This window comes from Mauremys reevesii, linkage group 10 (genome assembly GCF_016161935.1).
Source record: "Mauremys reevesii isolate NIE-2019 linkage group 10, ASM1616193v1, whole genome shotgun sequence".
Classification (NCBI taxonomy): Eukaryota; Metazoa; Chordata; order Testudines; family Geoemydidae; genus Mauremys; species Mauremys reevesii.
Window position 1 is genome coordinate 7,019,514 of NC_052632.1, and position 25,217 is coordinate 7,044,730.

Below are 25,217 nucleotides of genomic sequence, written 5' to 3' on the forward strand. Positions count from 1 at the left end.
GGGTTCCGTTTTTGTTCTCCTTCAGAACAAAGCCCTGTCTCAAAATCCTTCGCGAAACGGAGCGTCTGTTCTCTGCACAGTGGTAACGAGGGGCTCAACACGTCCCAGCCCCCCAAGGACACCCCAGCGACCGGCCCCCTAGTGACCAGCCCCCCAGCTAGCACCGGACACACCCTTCCCCCATCTACCCGAGCAGCCATTCCACTCCAGCAGCTTCACTATCCTTCAGACACCCCAGACACACTCCAGCACCCAGGTGACTGCCACCTGCCAAGTTCGGTGCAGTTACATGCCCTACCACCACCACTCCTTGACGCAGAGTATGTTGACCAGAAACAGAAACATACGGCTCCATGCAAATTCCTTGCACATATGTAAATTATTCCATTAAATAACTTGCATAAGATGCCACACGTGGAGCTGCACAGACCTTGCCAGCTTTGCAGCCAAAGAAGACTCAGAGCCAGCTTGAACTCAGGTGAACCCGGGGACTGCAAATAAACCATCTTCCTTTCTGGAGGCTGTGACGACGTGGGATTGTTCTTAATGTTTCCTCTGAATACTGTGTGGGTGCCTCGGTTTCCCCAATGCATTTCTTAAGTCTCCAGTGTGCACAAATGGCTGACACTCTGTCTCCTGGCAACAAATGGATGGGGCCCTTCCCCCCCTGCAAGGGGATAGCTAAAGGTGAACAAAGAGATCAGGTAACCTCCTGGCCCAGGAAAGAGACAAAGGCCAGAAAGGAGAAACTGAAGGAGGTTTTCAGTTTGGAGCTGGCTGGGGACGGGAAGTGAGGGCAGATGGGGTTGTCTGGCTCGCTGGGCCCCAGAATGGACCCGGCTGAGGGGTCCCATTCTCTGTACCTACAAGCTCTGTTATAGACCGTGTTCCTGTCATCAAATAAACCTCTGTTTTGCTGGCTAAGAGTCATGTCTGACTGCGGAGTGGGGGTGCAGGACCCTCTGGCTTCCCCAGGACCCCGCCTGGGCGGACTCGCTGTGGGAAGCGCACGGAAGGGCAGAGGATGCTGAATGCTCCAAAGGTCAGACCCAGGAAGGTGAAGCCGGGTGAGCTTCTTGCCCTGCAGACAGTCTGCTCCAAGGGAGAGGAGGCTCCCCAAAGTCCTGCCTGGCTTTGTGGGGAGCAGTTCCTCAGCATTGCCCGGGGACTCTGTGACAGAGGCAGACGCCTAAGTGTACCTGACTGAGCAAGGCCCGGTGCTGACAACAAGGGGATGTTGTTCAGGACAAAGGCTGAAGAACAAAACTGAAGGGAAAAGCAGAGTGAGTGTTTGGCAGTGTGGAGGTTAGTAAAACCATACGGCAGCTTAGCAAAGTACAACCGAGCCAGCGGGTCGGGGTCAGGAACGGCTCCGAAGGGCTCAGCAGAGCAATGCTCCCAGGGGCTCTACCTGCACATGGTGATTTTCCTCGTCTCTCTCCACCGTGCGACCCTCACAACGTTGTTCTCTTCCCAAATCCTATTTTTGTCTCTCTCCCCCGCACGCAGCACAAGGCCGTTTCAAGCTCACGTGCTTGACCTCTGGCTATCCCCCGGGGTCTGCATCCCTCTGCCCCCACTGCAGGCGGACGCTCACCAAGAGAGGGAGGGGGGAAACTAAAGGCCATGAAAGCAGCAGGCAACCTCCACCCTCTGCCAGGAAGGTGGACCAGCTGCTCTGCTAAAGGAGGAACAGCTCAGCTAGTGCTGTTCCTAACTGGCCTGTTGGGGGAGCTGTAGAGCAGTGCTTCCCAATGCATCCCAGTACCTCTGAATGGGAGATTAATACACTGGGCTCCCGCTTCCTTCCTTAGTCTGTGCTAGCTTGAGAAGCCACTTGGACACCCGCTGTCCAACCGCGGAGTTTGTGTGCTGCTCCAAATCCCCTCTCCCGAATTGTGAGCCTGGATCAACCCTGTTCCACATAGGCTGGCGCTGAATGGAAGGCAGCAGAGCCCCGTAGGTCACGTGGCGACAGAGGAGCTGGAGGAGTTACCCTGGCAGACTGGAAAGCAGTGTTGCAGAGGTGTTAGGAGCACCCAATCCCCAGCAGTACCAGGGCAAAGCTGGGATTCAAACCTCTGCCTTCTTCTTAGCTCGTTCACTCACTGAGCTGGCAAATTGGGGTTTGTTTTAGCTTCTGCTTTGCTATACTGCGATCAGCATAGATGTGGATAAAACCACTAATAAGTGGAGCAGTCATTTAAGGTTATCCTCCATTGATTTCAAAGCTCCCACTCCAAAATGTAAATCACTTGAATTAGGGATAAATTCGATTGCTAATTCCACCTCCTTGATACTCCTGGGAGACAAAAATAGAAACGGCCCCAGGGAGCTTTGCAGTGATCCCTGCAACCTTGGCCAGGCACACAGCTGTGAAATCCTCCTCCTGTATCTGTCCAAGCCCCTGAATGAAGCAGCTAGCTGGACTATTCCTTGAAGGAGGCACTGAGGTTGTCCAGTGGATGCAGTCCAGTGGATGCAGTCCAGCTGTCAATCCAAGAGCTACTGTAATAGCAAAAATGAATGCTGCGTTTTTTCACCGACGGAGCCCACCTCTGTGGAACTTTCAAACCCCAAGGCCAACCGTTCACCTCACAGACCCCACACTGATTTTGCATCGTCTCTCCCAACGTGCAAAAGTAAAATAAAAGCCTGTAATAAACCGTCCCTACTGCTTGTCAAATGCCCTTGGTGTGTGTGGCCTGTGGTGCTGGCAGACGCACAGTCCCACAATTCGGGCTTAAAGACTCAAAGATTTACGGAAGTAGTTATCTCATTGGAGCCATAAAACTTACTTTTATGAGGGGGAAAAAAGCATGCTCTTTCCAGCAATACAAAAAGCCACAGCTGTGGGATGAAAGGCAATGAATGAACGTCAGGATTAGAATCTCTATGGCCATTTCTGCACTGGAGTCCGGCTCTCCCCCCAGGGAGATCGCGTCAGAGTCTGTATGCACCAGTAGAGACCCGCCTTTGGAATTCCCAGAACTGGGCTTCTCAGACATTGTCCTTCTGTGGACCACATCTTAATAGAGAGATTTTCTCAGGGGCACCTCTTCATCCATTCACAATTGTGCGGATCACCTCCCCGCCAATCTTCAGTCACATAACATGCTTGTGGCCACTGCAGCAATCGCTGACCTGAAAAAGGTCACATTAAGGAATTATTGAATGTATTTTTAGCTTCTTTTAAGGCATTTTAACATCTAGAATTTAGGAGGAGGAGCTGGTACCATGTGACTAGCCAGCTCTTCAAGGATCACCAGCAGTTGCTCTTTGGATCACAGTTTGGGAGCCTCTCCTAAGACTGCGGGTCAAACACTTAACATCTGTGTGCCTCAGTTTACCTGGTAGAGCACCTCGCTCCCCCAAAGAGGAACATTCAATGTGTGAACCCCAATTCTGCTACCTGATACACTGGTTTAATTCTGGAGTAAAAACGCTGACCAATTGCATTCCCAAGAGCAGAATCTGGCCTTTTGTAAAGCACTTCGAGATCCTCACAGCAAAGTCCAAAGTGTCAGTATGACAAGTATCTTGCTATATAAGTATTCTAGTTCCGTAGCATCTGTGGGCCTTTAGGGAAACCCGGTAAAGACTCCAGGCAAGATTTTCAGAAGTGACTTGTGATTCTGGGATGCCGTAAGGGGCCTGGCACTACGCAGCCAGCCTCCTAAAACCAGGGCTCTTTGTGGCCTCAGGTGGGACACACAAAAATGGAGACACCAAAAAATCACTAGTCACTTTTGGAAACCTTCACCACCATCTTCCCTAGGTAACCTTCTGCCTTGGGAGACCACTTCACGTCATCCCCTGAGGGGATTTCGCAGGTTACAGCTGGGATGAATCGGACCCGTCCAGTACGGTTAAGTTCCACCTTTATCTGATGACCTCCCTTCCCCCCACCGATAGGCAGCTAAGTGCTGCCGGTCCCTGGACTGGCTTCTCTGTGTTTCATTTGAAGCAATGCTTCCGGTATCAGCTGGTAAGAGAACTCCATGGATGCCAATGACAGGCTCTGCTTATGGCTTTCATTGCTGGCAGCTCCAACCACATGGGCCACAGCTATCTTTAGCTGGAGGTATTTATATTACAAGTTAGCAGCGTCTTAGCTGCTGGGGAGGCTCAGAAAGCTAGCAAACAACCACAGAAGAGATAGGAACAGGGCTCTGCTTGGGAAGCGGCCGACACACTGAGAAAGGCTTTGGGTTCCACTGTGTCCTTGCATTGAGACACCACCACCGCCTGCTTCCCTTGTTCAGGTCCCTGGCATCAGAAGGCTGACTCAGGATCAGACCATGCAGACGTTCCTGAGGGGAAGAGTGCGTATCAAAGTGGAGGAGGAATTTTTCGTCACAGACAAGGCTCTGCTGGTGGAACACAGTGAGTATTTCCGCGCGCTCTTCCAGTCTGGCATGAAGGAGAGCATGCAAGATGAAATCCAGATCCGAGATTTGAGTGCCATGGGGTTTCTCCTCATGCTCCGGGTCCTGGCAGGGGAGAGACCCGTGCTGACCTGCGAGGAGAATCTCAAGGCGGTCGAATGTGCAGCTTTTCTTCAGGTGAAGACGATGACCAAGTATCTGATTAATTCCATCAATTCTGATAACTGCATTGTCCTTTATCAAGCTGCTGCCATGTTTGGCCTACAGGACCTTTTCCACAGTGCTGCCCTGTACATTAGAGATGGCTATTCTGATTTAGAGGAGTACTTAGACTGCCTTTCTGCTGACCTGCTGGATTACGTGGACTCCCTTCTGCCCAGCACATTTGTCGCAGTGGGAGCCCATACACCAACCTTTGAGTTTCTACAGGACCTTTCGAGAACCATCTGCTATCTGGATGAGGACGACAACACGTGGAAGACGCTCTCCTGCTTGCCACTGACAGCCAGTACATTCCTAGCCGGCATGGCAACGCTGGATAATAAAATCTACATAGTGGGCGGAGTCCGCGGAGCGAGCAAACAAATCGTGGACATCAGTTTTTGCTACGACGTAGATGCTAACAGCTGGAGCGAGTTTCCCAGCCCTCAGCAGCTCCGGTATGACCTCACACTGACAGGTCATGAAGGTTATCTTTACGCCATAGGAGGAGAATTTGAGAAGACCTTGCTAAAGTCTGTGGAGAAATACAACGTGTCCTCCAACACCTGGACTTTTGTCGCTGATCTGCCCCAGCCAACAGCAGGTACACCCTGCGCCCAGACCATGGGACGGATATTTGTCTGCTTGTGGAAGCCACTAGACACCACTATCATTTATGAGTATGAGATCCAGAAAGATGAATGGCTTCCCATCTCAGCCTTAAAGAGGCCTCAGAGCTACGGACATTGCATGGTGGCCCACAGAGATAATCTCTACATCATACGGAATGGGCCCTCAGACGACTTCCTGCGGTGTGCGATAGACTGCTTCAACCTCACCAGCCTGCAGTGGACAGCTTTACCGGGGCAATACGTGAACAGCAAAGGAGCTCTCTTCACCGCCGTGATCAGAGGGGATACAGTTTATACAGTCAACAGGATGCTGACCCTCCTCTACTCCATAGAAGAGACTACATGGAGGTTCAAAAAGGAGAAGGCTGGATTCCCAAGGAGCGGGTCCCTACAGACCTTCCTTCTCAGGTTCCCAAAGAGAGACCACAGCATTGCCACTTAGTCAGTCCCTGCCACAAGGGGGCACTCTAGGATACAAGAGCCACTGAAAGCTATTTAAAAATAGATCCTCAGCTTTCTCCTTTTCCTTCCCAGCCTCCAGCTGCTCAGTAGAATTCCCTGTATAACAGGAGGTTGCAGTATCACTCAGGTCCCGACCTGCTAGCTCCTCCTAGGTTTTCCCTTCCAAGTAGCAGGAGCCAGTGTGAGGAGCCACAGTTCTGCTGATTGCCCTCTGCTCGTGGTTACGAAGGATTGAGCACTCTGTAATGCTCACTCTATATTTAACCCGAGGTTGTCCTAAGAGTTTGTAGAGTCCTTTGAGAGCTCCAGATGAAAGACATTTCAGAAATGCAAAACAGACAGTGTGGCCTAAGACTGACACTCGGGTGACCTGGGTTGGTTCACAGCTTCTGGGTAATCTTGGAAAAGTCACTTCCCCTCCGTGTGCCTCAGTCTCGCCATCTTTAAATGGGAATAATGATATTGCCCTCCTCTGTAAAGCACATTGAGAAACATGGAGCTAGGTATAGTTCATACTGACCAAATTCGTCAAATGTTTATAAAACCATTTATTCTATGTACTGATGGGAAAAGAGCAATTATTTTGTAGAATGAAAGGGAAGTATGGCTTTTTTAAAAGTAGGCACGTGTTAAAAAAGGATCGTTGTTTCATGGAAATTAAATGAAATAACTTGGAATGCTGTATATAAGTCAGGGTTTTATACTGCCTGGGAAATGCTTTTCCAGCTGCCAAACATGTACTTAGGAGTGTATTCCCTGCATTGCTCTTGAGATATCTAGGGAATATATCCATTGACCTGTTTCCAATTTGAAGTGATAGCATAGACTGAAATCATAGAAAATCAGGGATGGAAGGGACCTCAGGAGGTCATCTCATCCAATCCCCTGCTCAAAGTAGGACCAATCCCCAAATGGCCCCCTCAAGGATTGAATTCACAACCCTGAGTTTAGCAGGTCAATGCTCAAACCACTGAGCTGAGCTATCCCTCCCACCAGAAAGTCCATCACATCTCTATGAAGGACAGTGTATGTAGAGGGGGTGGGGAAATTATACCGGGGGGATGAAGGAAAAAAACATTATGCTGTTCTGAATTGATTCCAATAGGATTCCCAAGTGGGACAATCCAGTAACTGTTAGAAGTGGGCTGACAGCAGGTGGTTTCTGCCACATTTAGGTTGAGAGTTGGCTGGGCGGAGTCTGAGCGCTAAAGCTTGGCTTTCGATCTGACATCCCCTAAATCTTATGAGCCGTTAGTGTAGGACTATGGCTCAAAGTGGTAGAAATCTCACAAGACCAGCTGATCTCGTAGCATTTCCAGCGTGGATTCTGAATCAGAACCTGGGGGTTGGGGATTGGGTCTGGAGGATTCCGATTCTGCAGCTTGCAAAGGGGGTCGGATTCAAGCTTCTGTTTTGGTGCATCTCTGGTAAGAACATTTGTAGGGTGAGTCTTGCACTGGAATCATTGAGATCCAAACCCCAACCTCATGATTTTCGTACCAGATGTGGAGCTGGAACTGTTCTATAGCATTTCTCTTTACCACTTAGGGCCTTCCTCACTCATATTTGCCTGCCCTTCATATGCTTAACAGCATGGTCCCCAGAAAGAGCCCCCAGGAAAGGTTTACCTCTGGGAATGACAACGCAGCATCAGTCAATGCTGACTGGCTGATCACGTGACACCTCTCGGAATGGTGTTGTTGGGAGAGATATTAAAACCGTGGATCAAATATCTCCCTGGTGTAACACATTGACTTAGTATCAGAGGGGTAGCCGTGTTAGTCTGTATCCACAAAAACAACAAGGAGTCCGGTGGCACCTTAAAGACTAACAGATTTATTTGGGCATGAGCTTTTGTGGGTAAAACCCCCCTCTTCTTCAGATGCATGGAGTGACTTAGGTGAGTCACAGTAAGGATGAATCTGGCCCAGTCTGCAGCCCTGGGAATGTGGGACACATGAAACATACTTGTGGGTGTTGGGTTAAATATTTCCTTCTCATCCCACAGTACTTTACATCCTGCTCATTAACGCTCCCTGCTCTTGTTCACAAGATGGCTAGAGACACAGGGCAGATTCCTAAGCCAGCCTGTCATCCCCTGGAGCAGCAGAGGAGACTGGAAGTGCCGCGGTGACCCCTCCAGCCACTTTGGGGCCAGGGTTTATCAGCTCTTGAGGAGGCCACATCCAGCCCCTCCTTGTCAGGGAGACTGGTCACTAAGGGATCCGTCCCTATGGGCAGATAGAGAATATTGCTCTTACAACCGAGGAGCCTGAACCAAATCTCTCAAAACTGAGTGTCCCCGGACTTGGGAGTGCTCAGAATCTGAACCCAGGTCCTAGTCCACTGGACTAGGCCCCCTCTTTATAATGGGCTAAACCAGAATGGCCCCCTCTTTGCAAGTGGCCCCCTCTTTATAATGGGCTAAACCAGAATGCCAGATCCAAACACGCATGAGCTGTGGGGTATTCGAGTTGCCAGTTCTGAGGCAGACACCTCGCTAGGGGTTAATCATCAACCCTCTTTCTGTCCGGTGAATTTAGCAGATGGACTCTTTGTGTTGGCTATAAGCAAGGTGGACTACGAAAGGTTAATTGGAACCATGAAAAACCCTTGTCCCAGCTGGAATGAGAACATATGGCCACTCTCGTTTGTGACTTACGCCAGGTTTTCAAACCAGATCTCTGGCCCAGAGGACTAACCCCTGGCACACCCTTGTATGACAGTCGTCTCGTCCAGGCGGGCAGGATCTCATTTCCAGTTGTCCTCCTCCTCCTCCGTTTCCAGTAAGTGAGCATTACAAGAGCTGCCTGCTCTCAGCTCAGTCCTCCAGCATAGCCACGAGCTCAGTAAGAACACGATACAGGGGGACAGGCTCCCAGGCTTCTGTGATGTGGCCCGAGGTTATATTGGGAGCTGTGTCTTGCGGTGGATCAGTTTCACAGTGACAGCGGATTCTGCAGTGGAAGTACAGGCAAGTCAAGAGCTGTGTGTCCCGGTAGAAATCCTGGATTGGCTCATACAGCTTCACAGTAACAGGTGTGTTAGTGTGACGTACAGGGCGCAAAATACAGCTCCTCATTCCACCCTCACGACAAACCAATGGGGTTATACAGACGGAACTGAGAGCTGTGTTTGGCCCACGCTACTGGACCAGAATAGGAATGATGGCTCCAGTCCTCAGCTGATGTAAGCTGGCATAGCTCCTTTGCCGTCAATGGTGCTATGCTGATTTACACCAGCTGAGAATCTAGCCCTGCAGCACCTTTACAGTGGTCAGGGCATCTGGGTGCTACTTTTGTTATAATTAAACCGGCCTTGTATTGCACACTGGCCTAGAGTGGACACAAGTACTTACCCTGGGGGGATTCCACTGACTTGAAAGGCGTTACTCCAGTCTTACCCCAGTGTTGCAGAGAAGGATCAGGCTCATTGGGCCCAATTCTTCTTTCGCTGCACCTGTGTAACACTGTGGGTTATAAATGGCCCCGCTGCCTCTCCTGACATTATGGAGCAAGCGTGTGTTTTTTCCCCATTTTTCGATTTTCCAGTCCAAAGCCGACATCGCTCTCATGGGCAGCCTTTTCTCTACAAGGTAGCCACTTCAGCAATTCAGTAGCCACTGTGGTGACTATGCTTCAAATCAGAGAAGAGTTGTTAGCCACACAGAATTGGATACAGTTGGGTATTGCCAGCCTGCAAATGGAGCTAAAATGGGGGGATACTGCTATAAGGAGCCATGTGCAATCCCCATAGTGTAGGCGAGAAGCTGCTTTCCTGACAGGTGTCTTGCTGCTTGTGAAGTCCCAGGCCCAGATGTCTTTGTTTCCTGCCTTGTTTTCTCCTGCCTAGCTCATCATTGCTCATTATTTGCTATCCATCACAACATAAGTCTATCCCCTTTCCCAGTGCTGGAGCGGTGTATTCCCACACGGCAAGGCACAGCTCACGGGACAGGCTTTCCATTCGTAAGCTTGGCAATTTCAGCAGCTTTTACTTCCGCTCCATAATGAAAGCGTTTGCTCTTGAACCGTACCAAGGTGTCTCCCACGCATCAACAGATTCATTCTCTCTCACCACAAGTCATTACAGGCTTTGCTCTTGCAGTTCAGCAGTGCTTTGGCTATTGGGCCAGAGAGAACAGCATGGAGGAGATGAGTCCATCTGTCTGAAGAGAGGCCAGCAGAGACTAGCTAAACTGCTGGCCCTTTTCCCTGGCATGGAAATACTGATGCTTCCCTGGATGAAACAAGATGTGCAGGTTCAGGATCAAAGACACAGAGACATGTGGCTGACAGAACCTGAATTACGACCAGAAGAGATGCATGTTTACCTACTGCCCATATCCATGTACATTCTGTGCCAATGCCAGGAGAGAGGTCCTGGAGGCCAAATTTAGGCTGCAAGGTAACAGATTAAAGTCCAGGACCTCCATGGTAGCATTCTCTGAAATGCATCCACTTCCACATGTAGTTAAACAAGCAGAACTGCAGGGTCTCAATGTGTGGATGAGACAATAGTGTTTGGAGGAGGGATTTAAGTTTATTAGGAATTGGGGAACCTTTGGGGAAAGGAGGAGCCTATACAGGAAGGATGGATGCCACCTAAACCAAAATGGAACCAGATTGCTGGCATGTAAAATTAAGAAGGCCGTGGAAGAGTTTGTAAACTAAGGGCTGGGGAGGGACGCCGACAGGTGCAGAGGAGCACACAGTTCGGACAGACACATCCCTTGCGGAGGATTTTTTAAAGGAGATACTCTATATCCTAGTAAAGAGAGGACAGGAGTTGATAAAGTACAGGTAGGAACAGAAGAGAAACAGTCAAACCAAAAAGAGTCCCATTCAATTCCAAAATTCCAGACAGAGTGACTCACAGGCTTGAGATCTGTACAGGGCAGAGACGGGGATTGGGCAGTTGTATGGGGCCACCAGCCACATATGGTACATTGTATATAAAGTAATTATTTGGATTCACACCATGGTTTTCAGTCAATGATTTAAAAATAATGCACAAAGCTGGGTAAGTATCATGATCCCCTTTTTACAGATGGGGAAACTGAGGCCAAAAAAAGTTCATTGATGCTCAGCATTGTTGAGTCAGGAAAACAATACCGACATCTTCTAACTCCCAGTTCCATCCTCCAGCCATGATGCTACTGTGACGGGCTGGATCACAGAAACCCTCCTGGGAGCTGCCACTTGATGTGCCAAGACTACTTCTACCCCTGCTTTCCCTGCCAGCTCGGGACCCCAGCACCCTGTCTTGCTGAGCCAGACACTCCCGGCTGCTCCAACACAGACCCGGGGTCTGAGTTACTTGCTCCAAAGCTGCAGGTTTACCTGAAAGCAGCTAACAGAAGTGTTCCTGTCTTTAACACTCAGATGCCCAACTCCCAATGGGGTCTAAACCCAGATAAATCCGCTTTACCCTGGATAAAGCTTATGCAGGGTAAACTCATAAATTGTTCACCCTCTAGAACACTGATAGAGAGATATGCACAGTTGTTTGCTCCCCCAGGTATTAATACAGACTCTGAGTTAATTAATAAGTAAAAAGTTATTTTATTAAATAAAGAAAGTAGGATTTAAGTGCCAAGTAGTAACAGACAGAACAAAGTAAGTCACCAAGCAAAATAAAATAAAATGCGCAAATCTATGTCTAATCAAACTGAATACAGATAAGATCCTCACCAGTTCCAGAATGCTCCCTTTCACAGACTAATCTCCTTTTAGCCTGGGTCCAGCAATCACTCACACCCCTTGCAGTCTCTGTCCTTCGTTCCAGTTTCTTCCAAGTATCCTGGGGGGTGGAGATGCTCTGTCTCTCTAGCCAGCTGAAGGCAAAATGGAGGGGTTGCCCAGGGGTTTAAATAGACTTTCTCTTACGGGTGGAGACTCCCTCCTCACTCCTATGCAAAGTCCAGCTCTGAGATGGAGTTTAGGAGTCACCTGAGCAAGTCGCATGTCCATGCATGACTCACAGTTTTTACAGGTAGCATCCATTGTTTACATGCTGCCTTGAACGTCCTCAAGTAGACTTCTTCCGTGGATTGGAGCCTTCCAAGATCCATTGTCCTTTAAGTGTTTCTTGATTAGGTCCTTAACTTCAACATTCCTTTCCCCAGGAACTGACCAAATGCTCTGCTAAGGTTATTTAGATACCAAGCCAGTACACAGACAACATTCATAACATTCATCACTTCAAATACAAAAATGAACCATGCACACAAATAGGATGAATACATTTGGTAGATCATAACCTTTATGGAGATGTGTTACATGGTGTATGTAGCCTAAAACACATTCTAAGCCTTATGGGAGGTACTGTCACAGTTACTGCCCTTGACGGATACTTGGGGGAAGTTTGACTGCTGCCTTAGAGAAGCACAGAGGCTGCCTAGTGTGAACCCCGCAAGGCTTAGGGAGCATTAGCTTGCTTGACATCGTCTTATTTTGAGATCCCGGAACGAACCTATTAGTCCAAGCGGTGCCCAATACATTCCCTTTCTGCAGATACAGAAAAGGGCATAAATAAGAGCTCTCAGTGGCTACCCACTGACCTGGTCCTAAATTTTGACAGCCTCTTAAACAGAAGAAAATAAGCACTTCCTGTTTGCATAACAGAGCCTGAATCAGGCAGATTTAAAGCTCTCCCAAAAAGTTTCCCACATCTTAGCGCCATGATCAGGCTATTTTAAAATGAACAGCACATCACTGCAATTGGATTTTGGGTACTCAGCCCTTCTGAAACACCGGCCCTAGTTGCATTCCAATAGCGCCAAGAGGTCCCTGCAGAGCTCAAAGCCCCGTTGGTGCTCTCTGGCATTCCTGGTGCACGGCTACTGGTGCACACACACACCCCCAACTGGTTGCGCGATGACAGCCCAGGCGCTGAAGTGCCAGGGTTCACTGAGCTGCTGGCCTTTGGCAATCAGCCCCATAATGCCCAAAACTGCTCTAGCTGATTATTCCCTTTTCTTTGAGACATCTGCTAAGCAGCAGGGCCAGCTATGCCAAGGACTTCAACAAAGATACAAGTTCTTTATGGTAGGTGGTGTCAGAGAGTTGTCCATTGGCCTCATTGATGTAGCCTTCAGTGTCGTGGCCCCTTTTGTGTGCTGGTTTGATCGCTATCTACTGGTTGGATTTCAGGGGCTTTATAGCTATCCTTCCAAAGGCAACTTTAATTCATAGCTCTGCTAAACACTAAATGCCAGGAACTCAGAAGAGAGATTGATTTTATGGCTCATAACAATTTGTAACACATTCCACTGCCTGCTAATGCTTAAATGGCCGCTTCATTTTAAGTAGTAGAAAGTATGCAACCACCAGGCCTTTAGGCTCAGGTCAAGGCATTTTTAATTTGTCTTTCTCAGGTGTCCTGAAAATAGCTGGTTGCTCTGGAAATGAGTCAACCCTTCTTCAGAGAGGGAGTAAAGTATCTGTGCCTAAAATATTCATATCTACTTATGAATTTGCAGAGGACATTCAATTTAGTAAACACGCTGTATACATGATTTTATCTTTGGATTCTCATCCTCCTTTCCCTCATTGGTTCAGTTGCTTTCCATTCAAATCATAAACAGCTTCGATTTTTATATTTTTGCTTTTATTTTGAACTGAGATATTACTTAGTACAAGGATGCTAAAGATCAGTAGAAAGCCTTTTTGATATGAGACCATATATGATGAAGGTAGAAAGCAGAGTGCTCCTCCAGACATTCTGCTTCATTAACCTTTTTATAATTGCACGCATTATTTGACAAAAATGTAACAAGTGAAAAGCAGGCTGTACATCCGTTTGCATTTAAAACTCCAGTAGAGAACTAAATTGTTACACCTGGAAACCTGCCACTATTACTTGCAAACTGGCTAGTATAAACTCAGCGAAGGCAAAGCAATGTCCTATCTTAGCTGAAGTCAGTTAACACTTAACACTGTTGTCTCCTAAACTAACACCAGCACATATAGTGCATTATGTTTTAAAATCACCTTAATCTGAATAATCCGCGTAACCCCCTTTGTAGAGTAGTTAAAATAACTATTACAGGCTTATGTAACTCATCCAGGATCGTTTAATACAGCAGGCTTTTTCCATTCCTTATAAGTATAGCCTCAAAGAGGCCAAGCACGACAACCTCTATCCCCTTTGAACACCTTTTCTTCCCTTCGTTTGCTTTTGTCCACAGCTTTTAGATGTCCTGAAATACACACGACTAAAATACAAAGTGCCCTAGAGTTGTAACATTTAGAGGAGAAAAATGTGTTGGGATTCAGCGTGCCAGGCAAGAATACATTGATTAAATCAACCTGTCCACAAAGCTAAAGTGAAAGTAACACACAACAAAGTAAAACTGCTGAGTCAGCTGCCCATTACCACTATAAGCCACCTATCTATAGAACTGCCAGCTGTGTAGGGCTGAAAGGAGAATTGTTCAAATAAGAACAGGTGGGGGGAAATCAGCTATACAAGGCCAAAAAAAATATCTCGACACAAACTTTCAACCACAGACCATTAGGCACAGTCACCCCTTCTACCATAAGTGGGCACAACACCATCTGCACATTTTATTTCCTAGCCTAAAGATACTGCAGTCAGAATGTTTTGTAGTCACTGGAGTGGAACACACAACCGTTATCTATTCCTTTACATCTTAATTATGTGTATTTCTCTGAAGACAAAGTTAGATTTTAAACTGTTTCTTTAATCAGATGTTAACATTTTGCAAGACATTTTTTTTTTCTAAAGTGACATCATCTTGGCAACAATAAATGGGATGAAAAAATTTGTCTGTAGAATGGACTTGCCTTATAAGGACTGTGTTCAAAAATAAATGTTCGTGTAACTAAAGTGAAAAATTTCTTCAAGGAAGTGAGGAAAGGAGAAGTACGTATGTGACAGATACGGATGCAGAATTCCTGTCACACAGAGAACTAACTTACCGGGCAAACTAATTTTTTTTAAAGCATGGATTCTGATTGGGAGACCAAATGTTAATATGCAGATTTAGAGTTACTCACTGGAGTGGTCCCTTTGATCTCACTGGGACTACTCAGGTGAGTAAAGGTTTCAGGATTGTCTCTGTTTGTTTCAGTGCTTTGTATTTACAACATACATAGGTAGCTTGAGCATCTCTCCAGTGGGACAGACATATTGCTCTCTTCAGTTATATACAGACACAGGGGAAGCATAAAAAGCCTAGGGATCAAAGCGATTCCCTTCTAGTCTGTGATGAACTGGGGGTTCTGTCTGTACCACTTCTGAATGATGGATGATTTTATGAAATTAATGTGTCATGGGAAGCCTACTTGTATATGGCTCCACCCAGGGCCGGTGCAAGCATGTTTTGCACCCTAGGCGAAACTTCCACCTTGCGCCCTTCCCCCCCGCACCCCTGCCCTGAGGCGCCCCCCCCACACAACAGCTCCCCCCCCGCCCCAGCTCACCCCTGCTCCGCACACGAGCACCCCGAGCACGCCATCACTGCTTCACTTCTTCCGCCTCCCAGGCTTCTGCCTCCTAAACTGATTGGCGCCGCAAGCCTGGGAGGCGGGAAAAGTGAAGCAGCTCACCCCTGCCCCGCCTCCTCCCTGAGCACGCCGTGGCTGCTTCACTTCTCCTGCCTCCCAGGCTTGTGGCGCCAATCAGCTTAGGTGCCACAAACCTGGGAGGCGGGAGAAGTGAAGCAGCCACGGCGTGCTTAGGGAGGAGGCGGGGCAGGAGTGAGCTGGGGAGGGGAGTTCCCCTGCATGCCGCCCCCACACTTGCTGCAGGCGGCCCTCCCCGCGCTCCCCTGCCGCAGCTCCCTCCGCCTAAATGCCAGCGGCGACTGGGACGGCCGAAGATCCGGTCGCTGCTGAAGAAAATGGCGCCCCCCAAATCCCAGCGCCCTAGGCGACCGCCTAGGTCGCCTAAATGGTTGCACGGGCCCTGGCTCCACCATGAATGAGCAGGATTGTGTCATGTTTCTGCTGGCCAGAGACAATGCTGAGTGAGCGGCAATCGTCTATTCAAAACAGAACACCTAGGGACAATGGCTTTGTTTCCTGTAGCTGAGACAAGACACTTCCTCCGGTTGTCTGAAGGGAGTAGGGTTTGGAAGTAATGGAAAGTTACCAGGAGAACAAAAAAAGCAGGTGACCCTAGTGGGAGTCTAAAGGAACTCACAGGAGGAGACCAGGGGAGAGAGCCATTTTGCCCCAGGTGACAGTGAGGGAGTCCGCTGCAGGGGCAAGGTAGGCATGAGGGTGGAGGACATTGCCTGCCTGCTGGAAGACAGATGATTCCGAAAGACCCCAAGGGAAGGTTAAGCCCATGAGGGACACTGTGTTTAGGAGGGTTTGTATGATCTGTACTCTCCTGTGCTTGATCTGTTAAGAGCATAACCATGTTCGACTGGGCAACATGTGTGCGTTGACTGCATCACCACTACTGTGAGCCCCTGAGAAAGTTAACCTGTAACCTAGAAGCTTTGCACCTTTTGGGTGGACTTTGGGAGAGGCGCGTGTTTAAGTACCGGGGAGTCTGGAGGGCCAGTGCTGTGCTCAGAGGGGCTAGGTGGGTGGTCAGCAGGTTTCAACCCTTGCAGGGGGTGCCAGATAGAAGGTCTGTGCCTTGAGAGTGTGCCTAGGGACCTCGAGATTGGGGCAGTGGATGGGCTCTGGTCAGGCTCCGGGGAGCCAGAGGACAAAGACTTAGATTCACCTGACAGCAATCCTAGCGTGTGGCCAGGCAGGGGCGCTCATTAGGATCTGTGACACAGCCATAGATGAGATAATCAAGACTTCCTGAGAAGTGTACCCGGTCCATGGCATGCCATAACAAGAGAGAGTCTTTGCCCCAAAGAGTCTACATTCTATTTAAAACAGACAAAGAACGGGAAAAGTTTAACTGCAATTAAGAGATTGTACCAGGTCCCACAGGAAGCCTGTAGCAGACCTCGGAACTGAACTCAGGTCCCCTTGTCAAAGTCTAGTGCCTTAACCATGAGATCATCCTCTCTTTCAAGAGCCAGTGTTCCAGCCCTGCTGTGACACCTAAGGAGGATGGTTGGATATCAAGCAGTAACAGAGGGACATTTCCCAAACAACAATATTTAAAGCTATAAATGGAAACATGGGGGAGAAATGTAAGGACAGATTGTTTAACTCAGCTGAAATAGATTGGACTATGAAACTGCTTGGAAGGACACAATGGAAAATGGTAAATATTTTGCAACTAATTAAGGACTGTCCCTGCTAAGTTGTGCCAGTTGGCATTTTCATAGGAAAAGACACATTTAAGAAAAAAAATAAAATATCCCTTACTCACAAGCAATTACATCTATGACTAATTCAAAGGAAAATCAAATGCTTGAGTTAATTTATGTGACAACATTCTCCTTGTAACATTGCAAAGGGCAGAGAGACACCCAAGAAGGTGATTTGGATCAGTTACATTCTTTGTATGTCAGTTACACCAGAAAAAAACCTACATCCAAATTTTCCAGATCTTGAAGACTGTGCAAAACTTGATTATTTGAGCCACTGCTTCCCACCTTCTGGAACTGTGCTGCTTCTCCACACTTTCTTCAATTGGTCACAGAGCAGAATCATTCCTTCAGTTCTCTTCCAAATTTCATGGAAATTCCTGTACATGCAGGGCATAAGACTTGCATAAGCCATTTTTCACCTTACTGGATAAACATGATATATTAGTTACCAACAAAATTACAACAGAAGCCTGTTTTCTTCTCTTACACTCAGTTAAATATTGTATTCATTTTACCTTTCTCCTTTTAAATGGGAAGCCAATGTTATTTGGCTGAAATCTAGAATTTGGTTACACACTTCAGATAGGACCAAGTCAAGGTGGACTCATCTCAAGAAAACAGGAACTAATTTTCTGGGGAAATGTTCTGCTTTTATTAAAAAAAACCCAACCTTGTCTGTTGGTTTGTGTTTTGTAAAGTTCACATCTGGCTATATTTGCTGGTACTGTACTATAGAAAAAACGGAGACTACACTGTATGCGATCCCAGAGTGACTGAGGAGGCCATGTTTTGCAAAGCCTTGTAAGCCATGTCCCGGTTTTTGCAGAATTTAAGCCACATGGGGGCTTGGATCCAATTCCATTTTATCCAAAACAGTGAGATAATCAAGGTGTGCATGTGGAAAGTGGGGGTGCAGAGAAAAATTTCTGATATAAAGCCACTGCCATGGTACAGTGACAAAGCCACTTGTAATAGATGTTCACAGAAAGTGAGGAGAGAATGAGATGCAACTTTAATGGTTTATTTCTGAGGGGCTGTAGTCATGTCTTTCACTAAATTAACAGCCTGCATCTAGAATGAAACTATGGGGCTATGGTGTGGTCAATCTAGAGATGAAAAGATGTCACTGTTACCAGAGACTTGGTCATTGTGTTCGTGTCATCAGCTCTTCTAGTGCCTTATCTCTATGATTCTCATAAAGCAGAAGAACCTCTTTGATTTCAGCTTGCTGGAAACCCATATCCTTAAATTGCACTAAAAGATGCAGGAATTCAGCTGCCTGGGGGAAAAAAAGGAACAGAAAAGGAAGTTATTTTATCATTATCGATTCAAGGGGAATTTATTGTAAGGTTTCAGCAGAAGCAGCAGTATGTGAAAAGATGCAACCGAGCTATATGATCTAGCAGGATTAATTACATTTAAAGAACAATGCTGAACTCAGTGGTACAGAATGTGGATGGTAAAGCCCTGATTCTGAATGCTGCTCCATACAGGTAAATTCCTATGCTTAGGCAGGGCCCCAGGGAAGTCAACGAGGCTCCATATATGTGCAGGGGCTGCCCATGCAGAACTGGGAACAGAACAGTTTGAAAACCCTGGGCCAAAGTCACCACAGATAAAAGTGGACACCAGTCCACTGACTTAGTGGAGTGACACCCATCGGTACCAGTGGTAAATCTGTCCCACCTCTCTAAAAGACAGAGAATGTCCTTTTTCTGGACACACTCCATGGATGGAACAGACAGAGGGGCTAGTTTTTAATGGCAGGTAACAACTATTGTTTCTTTATTTCAATACTGTTTTATCATAAACAGTCACTCACTTCACCAATTCCCAAAGGGTGTCAATCTGGTTCTAAAGTGGCCCCTAGCCAATAGTACGGTGAAATACTACTAATTTGGGGGGAAATATTACCATTATCAGATAATATAAAAGAATTTCAGTCTATATTATGAAATACGGTAGTTACATGAAAAAGAAAAAAATACTGAGCACGAGCTGGGATTTATTTTTAGTGCTTCTCCCCCCTCCCCCATACCCTTCATTCTTGCACCAGACCTTCACTGGCCTCAGTATTTTCCACAGCCTCTCATCTGCAACTAAGTCAGCAGAAGGGAAAGGTGCAATCCTGTGTGTTGTGAAAGTTGGGATTATGCCAAACAATCCAGACCCAAAGTTCAGTAGTGCTTATCCTCGTCCGTGCCAGCTTTTCACATGGTTAGGGGCACCTCCCAACGCCCTTGGCCAAAAGTGACTTCATAAATGCCAACACACACCGTCACAGTGCCATCTGGGGAAAGGAAGGCACACAGGGGAGAGCCTGCATAGGGGCCTTGGCAACTCATTGTGGAACTAGTAGGTAGATGGGCCACTGGGGAGGCTGGTGCCCATGCAGTATAGAATTCATCAGTGCAGAGTGCTCCCACTGCAAGGGGCGGGGGCAGTAATGGAGCCATTCACCAATATTCTGCACTCCCTGTGTGAGGCGGAGCTGGATTCCTCAACAGCTCGGGGTAGCCCACAAGGAAAGGGGTTCTGGAGGTCGTGCTGGGGGTTTGATTCAGTCCCACCTCTAATACAAGGCCTAAGCAACATTACTCCTTGCTCTGAAGGCACTTAACTGCTTCTGACCTTCTTCTCCGAGTACTGGAACATTTCCATTGCCTCTTCCACCTGCCCCTCTTCGTAGCCCTGTTTCAGCAACCTGTCGCAGGCACTAAGGTAACTGAGAAACTACAACAGAGAGACAGCAAGAAAGAAACTGCGTTAATATAACCTCCAGGAGAGAGGGTGAGCAGCAATCAAAATCTATTGCCTGTATATGAAACCTTTGATTGAAGGAGTCTGCCTGCCCACCACTCCAAAGCCCTGCAATATGGAGGCTCCATCTTGGAGGTTGTTCTTATGATTGAGGTGTCTCCAGAACTCCTCGAGGGGATGAAGGTCTTATTACCCAGAGCCAGATGTACAGGGAGGGACAAATTGTTCCATCGTCATGGACCTTTCCTGGTTGAGAGGCTGGGCTCGAGTGGAGCTTTCCTGGTTGAGAGGCAGGGCCCCCTGCTTCATAAAATTCTGGCCCCACTGACTTCAGTAGGGCCAAGATTTCAGCCCTGCTATTGTATGAGGCTTATTTCTGCAAACATTCCCTCAGTGTGGGCCAGATCTTCAGCTGGTGCAAATCAGGGTCGCTTGAGTAAGATACCCTGATTTATATCACCTAAGGGTTTGGCCCTTTACTTTTTTTAAAAAGTGCAAAATTTGATGCTTTTCTTAATCAGGCTAAATTCTTAGCTGCCCAATGGTGCTAACGCTGGACTGTTCACATTGAATTTGGGATTGGAGAAGAGACTAGGATTGTAACAAGAAACACATGGAATATAAGTAATTGGCGCATTGTACAATTATCCCACAAGCTGGCAGAAGCTGCATGTTACAGCCACACCTCAGGGAACTCGACCGTTTGTCTTTCAGTCTCCATGAAGGTCGGCTGTGGTTTTGCACCAGTTTTTAGATACGGAGTAGAGGGAGTATCACAAATTTAAAAAAAAGAGATGGGAAAGAGTCAACGTAAACTTGTTCCATTCAGTTCGTTGCTTAATGTTTTGTTCCTATGAGTTTTCCGTGACTCAGGCAGCAGGACTTTCATCACCTCCCTGGAGAAGATAATCATCTACGATCTTCCCGTTCTCTGGGTGTGGGAAATATGAACAAAGAGAGGGACACCCCCTCCCCAGGGGAATCCAGAAATCTGAACTCTGCTTGATGTGGGGAAAAAGATTTTAAAGTTTGTTTGTGTTTTTAAAGACTGTATCATTAAAGTGCTAGATAGTGCTGAACTCTAACCTGCCATCAGCACAGTGTCACTCTTGATGTTCAAAACTTCAACCCTCTAGGGCCTTGCTCCAGAATACAGAGCAGAATATGCCCCGCACCCCAACGGAGGCCTGTTTGCTGTCATTACTGAAAGTAAACAGTTATTTTTGGCTTTTCTCGTTGTTCTTGGAGTGCTGACAGCACAATTCCCAGTGGTATCTTATAAATACCACATAAGCCATTCACTGCCCAAAAACTTATGTGACAAACAATAAATTAAATATATAATGATAAAAAAGCCAGGGCCAAATTCACCACTTTGGTGTAAGTGGGGGCAATTCCATAGATTTTTCTGAAGTCGTGTCTGTTGATGCCAGAGGAGAATTTGATTTATAATCTCCAAAGTAAAAGAAAATGAGTGGCCCTCTGCCAGACTAACAGCATCAAAGCCAGTAGAGGGATTCACTAAAAGATCATAAAACTTGCTAAATGTCCACCAAAAAAACAGGCTTTCTAAATCTAAGAAAATTTTTTGGCTGAATACTCATTTCTCCCGCAGTGTGGTAATGAGGATTAAAAAGCACAACCTACATTGACTAAGTATTATCAAATCAAACATTACAGCCTCTATTTGCTTGCCATTTACATAAATAACTTGCTGTTTTTATTTGTCTCATGTCCTTCCTTCCTAAAAAGCCAGTGCTGTTGACAATATTTCTTTGGCCATTAACAGGGACATTGGCTACAATGTTCACTGCAGAAGCAAACAATTCAGAGAATCTGACATTTTGTGTAAGCAGAGGATGGAACTTGTGCAAAACTGGCATAAACAGGATGATTTCACCATTATAAAAAACCACCAGTAAGACTAAACAAAAACGGGTTTTTAAATATTGTGACTTATTGACCTCATGGTACAGTATAGACTAATCTTTTGCCTGTGGAGGTGGAGAAAGAATGTAGCTAGCTTACCCTGGAGGAATGGATTTAGGAACAACAAGTTTTGCATTTGGTTTTCAAGAATATTAATACATCCACAAAACATTAGATAGGCATGTTCTGCAAAACTAAAATTAAATACATACACAGTTTAAAGCTTGCTTCTATCATAAGCTGTTCTCTCTGGCTTTTTTCCTGTCTTATAATGAGGTTGAGGATGGTTATAAACACTAGGTAGTCTCAGTAGCATCTTATATCACAGAAAACTTCTTAAAGGGGTTTTATTCTGGCATTATAATCTTTGGAATATGAAGTTCTTCAGTACACTTGTAGCTCGGTAATTTATCTGTCCCATTCCCCCCTCAGCTTCGTTACGTTACCTGTTATGCTATGCAGAAAAATATTTGTTTTTTCATATCAAAGAAAAGCAATGCAATGACTCAAACTAAATCCACTCCAGTTAACAAGCCCATGGCTTACACATTCAAGGGAATGTATTCCCAAGATTTCCATTACAAGTTTGTTTGACCTTCACTAAAAAGGCCCCTGTCTCCTAGGCCACCAATTTCTGATGATTCCATAGGTGGCTGCTTAAAACTGGTTGCATTGTACACTGGTTTTAAACTCCCAGTGTCTTGCCAGCCAATTCAGAGAGCAGCCCGTAAGTTCCATCCTCACAGCCAGAGATGAAGCACAGGAATGGTGTAGACTGCAAGATTAGGTCGAACCAAAATGGAGAAAAGTGATGGCTTCAGGATGAAGGACTGGGGAAAACCACTATTCTTCCCTGGGAGGAAGCTTTGGACCAAGGGCGGGGAAATTCACTATTAAAAACATCCCTAAAATATTCTCTGTTACCAGAACAATAGGACAGTCAATAAAGTGGAATGACAGCAAATTTAAAACTGACAGAACTTTCTCACACAATGCATAATCAGCCTGCGGAACTCACTACTACAACGTAAGAGTATAGTTGAGGCCAAGAGTTAGAAGAATTTTAAAAAAGAATGGGCATTTATGCAGATAATGAGAACAGTTACATTAGAAACATAAGAGCAGCCATACTGGGTAAGACCAAAGGTCCATCTAGCTCAGTATCCTGTCTTCCAACAGTGGCTAATGCCAGGTGCCCCAGAGGGAATGAACAAGGACTATCAAAAAGTTTTGAAGAACTATTACTTCTGCGTTAGCCATAAGCCACCCACTAACTGATAGGGGTTAGGAAGAGACTTCCATTGTGAGCAGGTTATTCCACACCTGCCCATCCACTTTGGAATTCTTCCACATCCCTCAGAACCATCTGGTCCTGGTGACTGGTGGAGACAGGATACTGGATTATATGGACCACTGACCCATGATGGCAATCCCTATCCCTGTATGAGCCTTTTAACCATGTTCTTTTGTCAGAATTGAGGTAATGTTGCCTCTTTAAGGCTGACACCTTGAAAATTCTTGCTTTGGGAATATGGGTAGTTTCCGGCAGATTTACTCAACGCCATAAAGAATGCAGTGATTTTTGGCTACCGTCTGATGTTACTATCAATCACCCTGCCTGCAGCTGTCAGCACCACACTGCAACCCAGCGTGACACTAAGAAGTAATGAATAGTCTTGATTTTTCTTTTCAAACATTTTTCCTGCAAGGTCTTTAGCCTAATTTGGTCAGACTTACACTGGTAATTTGAGACTGGAAGTCTTCAGGGCTAACCATTGTATTTCCCTGTGTCCCTACACAACCAGAGAAGACAGAGATCATGCTGGTGAAAGAGAGAGACCAGCGTAGGGAGCAGAAAGATACAACCGTATATTTAGCTAAGGGCTGCACTGATAACTTTGTGAGAACCTGAGTGCCGCAGTCAATTTGCATAAAATTGAGCAGATTGAGCCAACCTCATCTGTAATATGGAGCACTGCCTGCTGGGATGTATAGCTTCTGTGGGCTGTGCCCTCCATATTAAAGATGATGGCAGCCATGGTCAGGAGCACATTGCATGACTCCATCAACTACATAGTAAGATAACTATAAGTAATGCATATGCATTGGTGGCAAATTAGAATCTTTTATGACCCAGTATAACGCAAAGGCATTATTTGTACATATTCAGTGACTAATCACAATTCTGAAACAAATTCTTTAATTCTGGTGAAAAAGCAAGAAATCTCAGAGGGAATTACACACTCCAGTTCTGACTAGATGAGCCACGGCGATCAGAGGCGGCTCTATGTATTTTGCCGCCCCAAGCACATCAGTCAGGCGGCTTTCAGCGGCGCGCCTGCGGGAGGTCTGCCGGTCCCGCGCCTTCGGTGTACCCATCTCCGAATTACCACCAAAACTGCAGGACTGGCGGACCTCCCACAGGCATGCCGCTGAAGGCAGCCTGACTGCCGCCCTCATGGCGACTGGCAGGCCGCCCCCCGCAGCTTGCCGCCCCAGGCACGTGCTTGGTGTGCTGGTGCCTGGAGCCTCCCCTGATGGCGATAAATCATATGATCCAATGACCGAGAAAAAAAAAATCTGTTAGCAAAAATGTTTTCATACCATGAACACAAGAAATCTGCTCTTCAAAATAACATTGTGGTTTATGTCACTGATGTAGGTTTTCGGCTCTATACACTAAATAGAACACTATAAAACAGTAAAACAGCAACTATCATTGCCTGTGAGAATGTGGCTGAAGATAATGCAAGCCAATTTTATTACTTAAAAATTGAAGATCCAAGGCAAAAATCCTGAATTACTTCAGTTCTTATTATGACGCATGATAAACTACTACAGTTTCCCAAAAGCAGAACTGGGCGTCTCTTTTAAGGCTTGGCTAGTTACCAGATGATATTGCACTAAAGCTTCTTACATGATTGTCCTTTATCAAGTATTTTCCATGCCATTTAAGTAAAGCAATACTGGCTCCACTAACCTGACCTAAACTTTGTCTTCCAGTCTTCTGGAGGGCGAGGATTGCTCTGCGTATCGGATAACCCAAGGCTATAACTGGCTCAATAAGGTCACGTTCCTCTTGGCTTAATGCCGAGAGGAGGTCAGCTGTTGAATCTGGATGAGTTCTGTGGGAACTTGGATGTTGCAGAGGCGCAGAAGGGGGTGGAAGGCAGGAATAGGGGCTGAGGGACTGAAAAATAAACATAGAACTTTATGTTCGATAATTAAGACACATTCATTTACAAGATACTAGCATATAGTACTATGGGGAACTATTAAAAGAATCCTTTTTCTCCTCTTCTGGAGCAACAAGGTAATTGTGGATGCTCAAAAGCAGCATTTGTCATTTAACATAATTTCATTAGACTGGGCAGCCAGAGGAAAATTCCAATAAATGGAACAATTCCCTTCTGGTCCTGTGTGTGAGCATACAAATAAATGATTACAGTACATGTTAGCTGTCATGCATGTGAGTTTGTGTGTTACCATATCCTGTTCAAATGTATTCTAAAGTTTACTTCAAATGACCTTACTGAGATCAGAATTTATGTTTCCAGGGAAACGCTGAACAGACCGAGATGACAATGTCTG

General features: G+C 46.4%; 2 protein-coding genes across 5 annotated transcripts in view; one reads left to right on the forward strand and one right to left on the reverse strand.

Annotated features, from left to right (window-relative positions):
• Positions 1 to 25,217, reverse strand: part of PDCD7 (programmed cell death 7) — a 47,609-nt gene that overhangs the window by 2,127 nt on the left and 20,265 nt on the right. Inside the window, exons 4-7 of one of the 4 annotated variants that reach the window (XR_005585203.1) lie at positions 24,607 to 24,816; positions 19,569 to 19,670; positions 18,071 to 18,216; positions 17,223 to 17,314 (exon numbers count right to left, since the gene is read on the reverse strand). Coding sequence is in view for 2 of the 4 variants with exons in the window: in XM_039490134.1 (XP_039346068.1) it covers positions 18,082 to 18,216; positions 19,569 to 19,670; positions 24,607 to 24,816 (447 nt within the window). In the remaining 2 variants the exon portion in view is untranslated. Of the gene's footprint in view, positions 1 to 15,529; positions 17,315 to 18,070; positions 18,217 to 19,558; positions 19,671 to 24,606; positions 24,817 to 25,217 lie in introns of those variants that run through there. The other 3 variants (XR_005585202.1, XM_039490134.1, XM_039490135.1) reach the window with 3 other exon arrangements.
• On the forward strand, positions 4,136 to 6,069 carry KBTBD13 (kelch repeat and BTB domain containing 13). The gene has a single exon (XM_039490138.1). It carries the CDS (start codon positions 4,302 to 4,304, stop codon positions 5,661 to 5,663), a length of 1,362 nt encoding a protein of 453 aa, XP_039346072.1. The 5' UTR covers positions 4,136 to 4,301; the 3' UTR covers positions 5,664 to 6,069.